The 6,000-nt window shown below is 43.2% G+C and overlaps 2 protein-coding genes across 4 annotated transcripts in view; both read right to left on the bottom strand.

The window, feature by feature from the left end:
* Nucleotides 1-164: 164 nt before the first annotated feature.
* tmem71 (transmembrane protein 71) lies at nucleotides 165-4,904 on the bottom strand. Its single transcript, XM_068567998.1, has 10 exons — nucleotides 4,660-4,904; nucleotides 3,221-3,265; nucleotides 2,979-3,024; nucleotides 2,036-2,245; nucleotides 1,701-1,960; nucleotides 1,343-1,528; nucleotides 1,174-1,240; nucleotides 967-1,028; nucleotides 830-879; nucleotides 165-745 (listed from the first exon to the last, which is right to left on the bottom strand). Exons 2-10 carry the CDS (start codon nucleotides 3,249-3,251, stop codon nucleotides 722-724), a joined length of 936 nt encoding a protein of 311 aa, XP_068424099.1. The 5' UTR covers nucleotides 3,252-3,265; nucleotides 4,660-4,904; the 3' UTR covers nucleotides 165-721.
* Nucleotides 4,905-5,712: 808 nt separating this feature from the next.
* ift57 (intraflagellar transport 57 homolog (Chlamydomonas)) overlaps nucleotides 5,713-6,000 on the bottom strand; it is a 4,820-nt gene continuing 4,532 nt past the window's right edge. For all 3 annotated transcript variants that reach the window (XM_068567942.1, XM_068567932.1, XM_068567925.1), the window contains one exon: nucleotides 5,713-6,000. This exon is cut by the window's right edge. The gene's annotated coding sequence lies outside the window, so the exon portion shown is untranslated.

Here is a 6,000-nt window from a genome sequence, read left to right on the forward strand (position 1 = left end):
CAGCTGCGTTTAAAGCCACAGCTCTTATTTTGAAAAGCAGAGGGGCTTTGACAGCGCCGCCGTTGGACCTGAATCTGTCCTCAAAACAACCATGAACTATATGAACTATATGAACTATATGAACTATATGAACTATATTAACTATATGAACTAACTATATGAACTATATTAACTAACTATATTAACTATATGAACTAACTATATTAAATCTAACTATATTAACGACAGCAGAAACATTCACACTCTTGCAGACAAACATCAGATGTTTTATATTTGATCCTCGTTTATGTTTCATAGATAAACGACAACGATGTTCCTGCTTCAGCAAGCACATCGTCCCTTGTACTTCCATGTACTTCCATGTACTTCCATGTACTTCCATGTACTTCCATGTACTTCTATGTACTTGGATAAACGCGTCAGCTAAATGACATGTAATGTAATGTACTTTTGTATTCTTGTATATACTTGTAAATACTTGTATGTACTTTTCTACTTTAATGTACTTTTGTATACTTTGATGTACTTTTATACTTGTATGTACTTTGTATACTTGTGTGTACTTTGTATACTTGTGTGTACTTTTGTATAATTGTGTGTACTTTGTATACCTGTGTGTACTTTGTATACTTGTGTGTACTTTGTATACTTGTGTGTACTTTAGTCCTCAGGGCGTGGTTCAGAGCTTGGTCCTCAGACTCTTGGTCTCCAGAAGCTTCTGCTACTCGTTCCTGGATGTGATGTCCTGTGAACGCAGTGACAGAGTTAGGATGCGTTGTTGTTGTTGTTGTTGTTGTTGACACAACGACAGGAAAGCTCCAGGCCTCACCTCCGTCTTCGCTCTCCTCCACTCGGCCAGCGGCTCCGACTTCGTCGCCACTGAAACAGACGACGGAAGTTTCAGCATGAAAACATCAAAAGCTGCTGAAGACGTCGTGAAGGTGAAAATAAAGACGAGACGCTCACGCATGAACGCAGACGCCACCGCCAGCGAGGTCACCGCCAAGGTCACGCTGCAGAGGAGACTCCTGCAGGGGGGCAGAGGAAGAGAGGAAGAGGAAGAGAGGAAGAGGAATAAAGAACTTGAGTGAAGTCGTTTTTATTACGCGTGTTTAGAAAAACACTTTTAGTTTAGAAGTATTTGCACAGAAGTTTTAAAGGGTTAAATTTTACCGCGAGCAGAGAGCAGTGAGGATGAAGACCGTGAAGATGAAGAGGAGAAGAGTCTTCATCGTTAACCCTGAAACACAAACACACGCCGTCATCCTCTGACATCATCACGACGTAGTCTGAGCTCAAACGTTGAGCGCGGCGTTCACAGGACGGAGCGTCTGCAGCTCACCTGAGCGCTCAGGTGAGGCCCGGCAGCTGCTGTAGTAAGGAGAAGGGGGCGGGACTTCAGAGAGGCCGCCCAGCGACTGGGGGAACTGCTCCTTTGATTGACAGATCTCAGAACAAATCTCCTCCTGGATTAGCATCTTCGGAGGCGGGGCCACTTTGTCGGGAGGGGGCGGGATCTCAGTGTGATCTGAAAGACAACAGAGAAAAGTTGGCGGCCCCCAAAAACAAAGATGGCGACTCCTAAAAACCAAGATGGCGACCCTTTAAAGCCAAGATGGCGACTCCTAAAAACCAACGTGGCTACCCCCAAAAACCAAGATGGCGACCCCCAAAAACCAAGATGGCGCCTCATCACCCACCGTACGTGAAGCTGCGGCTGTCGTCCAGCTCGGTGCTGTAACACCTGGACCAGGTGGACTCGTCCAACGCAGCCGGGCCTTCCTGGCCGGTTCTGGCCCACACTTGGTCCTGGTCCGGATCCGGGTCCGGGTTTTGGTTCCGTCCCGTCCCGAACACGCCTCTGAAGACCTTCTGGTCCAGCCAGGACTGGCAGCTCTCCGTCACGTCGCTCAGCAGGCGAGCCAGAGAGCCGCGAGGCCGCCGCCGCCGCCGGAAGACCCTGAGAGGAGGACTTCAGTCAGGAGGTCTTCTGAAACTACAGAGCGCCTGCTGTTCAGAGGATCTCCGTTCTCACCGGACCAGGTTCTCCTTGTAGGACACGCTGGCCTTGCAGGGCGTCAGCGACACGTTGCCGTCTCCGTCCCAGGAGAAGCTGTCCTCGGTGACGCTGTAGTACCCGTTGGTGAGGAGGCGCGGCGAGCGCCGGCAGCAGCTCGGGTCGCCGCCCTCCACGGACGGGTAGCAGACGTAGGAGGAGTCGGGCGAGAGGAGCGACACGTCGAGGCTGGAGGACACGCAGGGACGAGAACACATGAACACCAAGATGGAGACCAATAAACACCAAGATGGAGACCAATAAACACCAAGATGGAGACCAATAAACACCAAGATGGTGACCAATAAACACCAAGATGGTGACCAATAAACACCAAGATGGTGACCAATAAACACCAAGATGGAGACCAATAAACACCAAGATGGAGACCAATAAACACCAAGATGGTGACCAATAAACACCAAGATGGAGACCAATAAACACCAAGATGGAGACCAATAAACACCAAGATGGAGACCAATAAACACCAAGATGGAGACCAATAAACACCAAGATGGAGACCAATAAACACCAAGATGGAGACCAATAAACACCAAGATGGAGACCAATAAACACCAAGATGGAGACCAATAAACACCAAGATGGCGCCGCCCTGAACGGACGGGCAGCAGACGTAGGAGGAGTCAGGCGAGAGGAGGGAGGAGTTAAGGCTGAACTCTCTTTGTATTGCAAGTTTTATACAATGTGCAGTATGAATATGCAAATGAGGTTTCATGTCACAGTAACTCTTGGTGACTTTAAAAGAAATCTAGACGCAAACTGACAAAAGTTGTAAAATAAAATAGGATGAAATCTCAGAAACTGTGTTTCTCCATAAACCACACAGCTTAAAACTAGAAGTTAATAATTAATAATATAATAATATAAGAAAATACTTTCAGTGCTGAAACGTTTTCTTTACCTCTGACAGGAGAGACCGGCTCTCAGCCGCCGTTTGATGGGTGAACCTGAAACACAGAACACAGAACACAGAACACAGAACACAGAACACAGAACATAGAAGTTAGCAGTCGGACGTGTTTCTGGCGCCCCCTGTGGACTACGGTGGTAGTGTTACTGAGCACTGATTTTACACACATTGTGTGTGTGTGTGTGTGTGTGTGTGTGTGTGTGTGTGTGTGTGTGTGTGTGTGTGTGTCGTACTTGTGACCGCTCCAGAGAAGAACAGAGCCATGTTCGTCTCGTCGCCTGAGAACAGAAACAGAAACATGAAGAAATAATGCATTTTGTTTTGGGGACTACTTTCAGCAGCGGATTAATCCACAGGTGTGTGTGTGTGTGTGTATGTGTGTGTGTGTGTGTGTGTGTGTGTGTGTGTCCACTCACGATACCTGTGAGTGGATTCTCTCTCTGAGGGTTTGAGTCAAGAAGAAAAATGCATTATATATATATATATATATATATATATATATATATATATATATATATATATATATATATATATATATATATATATATATATATATATATAAACAAAATATTAATAAAGATTCATTGAAATAAAACTTATTAATCAAGTTATTTCTTCTAGAATTTAACCTGTGAAGTCTTCAGTTGAGGATTTCAGTTGTTTGGTGTTTGGGAAAAAAATGCAGAAGAAGAAAAGAGAGAGAGAGAGAGAGAGAGAGAGAGAGAGAGAGAGAGAGAGAGAGAGAGAGAGAGAGAGAGAGAAAGAGAGAAAGAGAAGAGGCCGTGACTCTGAGCTCATGTTTCCTGTTAACTGAGAGATTCTCTATGAAGAAGTTCTGCTGAACGGTTGGTCTGGAACAAAGAGTGTGTGTGTGTGTGTGTGTGTGTGTGTGTGTGTGTGTGTGTGTGTGTGTGTGTGTGTGTGTGTGTGTGTCCTCTGACTGGGAAACAGGAGGTTTGAGCTGCACATCATCCCTTTAGGGTTCTCCATGAAACCCGTTAAAGGTTCTCAGTAGAACCCTGTGGTCGGGTTCTACATGTATTCCTTCATGTGACCCCCCTCCTCTATCTGTCACAGTGGACCATTCCCACCAGACTTTCCCAGCATGCTTTGCTGCAGCAGCAGAATCTGCTGGAGCTGCTGATGTTGGAGGAAAACGCGTCGCCGGAAACAAGATGGACCGAACCATTCCTCCATCACACACACACACACACACACACACACACACACACACACACACACACACACACACACACACACACACACATAAAGTTGAAGCAGTTTTTTCTCCTATTTGAAGTGTTATTTAAACTATATTTATGCTTTATTGTCCTCACACTCCGTCTCAGTAACATGACGTCATCGCTCTCTACAGGATATTTATAGCTGAGCATTAACATTGCTGACATGTTTCCATGATGACGTCCTGCATTATGACCACAGGTTATTCATAACCTAACAGCGATTAGGTTATTAATCACAGAAAGAAATATTCTAATGAAACAATTTGCGTTTCAATAATGAACATAACGGAAGTCATTTTATAATTAATGAACAAATAAGTAAGAAACGTTGTTTGTTTGCATGAAATCAAACTGGAATCAAATCATTTCACAAGCTTCAAACTTCATGTTTTCATCTCTGCAGGAAACCGGACAAAGAAACAACTCACCGGAGACTTTTCCTTCAGGTTTCTCTACCGGAAGTGAAGAACCGACCCGACTCTTCTTCTTCCTCCTCTTCTTCTTCTCCTCTTCCTCCTCTTCTTCTTTTTATCTTCTTCTTTTAAACCTCCTTTTGTCTTCTCCTGGTTGTTTGGACCCTGCAGCTCCGCAGCTGTCGCCCCACACCGGAAACACCAGCTGTCAAGTTAAAACATCACACCTGACAGCTTCCGGTCAGGGCCTTTCAGAGTAAAGGTGGAACCGTTTTTAACTTAAAAATAAACACAACTTTAAACTGATCTACACAAAGTGTGTTTAAATATATTAATAATTCATCATCCACGTGTAGGCCGGTCTTCATCGCTCTCAACAGGAAACACGACAGATTATTTAATCTAATGCATTCGTTGTATTGTGGTAATTGTTCACAACCTTTTTCTCTATTGCATCCGACTGCATCACCTTTATTTTGAAGGCGCAATACCGTAACTTCCGGTGGAAGCCTGACCTGATTGGTGGGGTTTTGAATAATTGATGGTTGAGAAACCGTTAAGACAGTTAATAGATCCCATAACCTTTAGTCATGTCTCACATGGAACACGGATTAATGCTCATTTAATCATATTATACGAGCCTAATATTAAAGATTAATACTTAATACTTTTGTAAATAGAAAACTACTCTCTCTCTCAGCTCTCCACCGGCTGCGTGGCGCAGTGCATGATGGGAAACGCCTGGCTCAAATTTATGAAATATCTACTTTACTTTTACTGTACCATAGTATTTCTACAATGTGGTATTAGTGCTTTAACTGTACTATAGTATTTCAAATCATATAATACTTAATTCATGGATCATTTCTGCAGTGTTGTCTGCCTGAAATAATTCACACATCTTATTTAATTCATATAAAACATATGAAACATATTTATTATAAAAGTTTAAAAACTAAAATTAGATTTCATCAACTTCAATAACACATTATTAATTTGCTGGAAACATTTAGATTCAAACAAATACAAGTCTTGTAAAGGCTTCAATATTATCTGCATCAACATATATTTCATCTTCATATACAATAATTTATAGAAAATGAAGCGGATGAAAAAACAAGTGACATTCAGGACGAAGAGCCGAACGGATGAAACTTCACTCTGAAGTTTCAGGACTTCACGCGGCTGCAAATGCAAAAACGTTAAATATGAAAAAGTAGATTTTCTGTTTTCTTGTGAAGTTCCACAAAGTTTTATGATCCAACAAAATATAAATATGGTAAACTTCAGATGTAGAGGGGCCGAAGAGAAGGGCCCATGTAGAGGGGCCTAAGAGAAGAACCCATGTAGAGGGGC

Source organism: Clinocottus analis, unplaced genomic scaffold, assembly GCF_023055335.1.
Source record: "Clinocottus analis isolate CAN_PGR_092001 unplaced genomic scaffold, fCliAna1.0.p SCAF_11, whole genome shotgun sequence".
Lineage (NCBI taxonomy): Eukaryota > Metazoa > Chordata > Actinopteri > Perciformes > Cottidae > Clinocottus > Clinocottus analis.

What these genes read in the sequence shown, in the direction of transcription:
- tmem71 (XM_068567998.1), bottom strand. Translation starts at nt 3,251, where the DNA reads ATGGCTCTGTTCTTCTCTGGAGCGGTCACAA. An exon ending in GGCCTCACCTGAGCGCTCAG is followed by an intron (nt 1,241 to 1,342) that starts GTGAGCTGCAGA and finishes TTTGTGTTTCAG; the next exon opens with GGTTAACGATGAAGACTCTT. An exon ending in GGTGGCGTCTGCGTTCATGC is followed by an intron (nt 880 to 966) that starts GTGAGCGTCTCG and finishes CGTCTGTTTCAG; the next exon opens with TGGCGACGAAGTCGGAGCCG.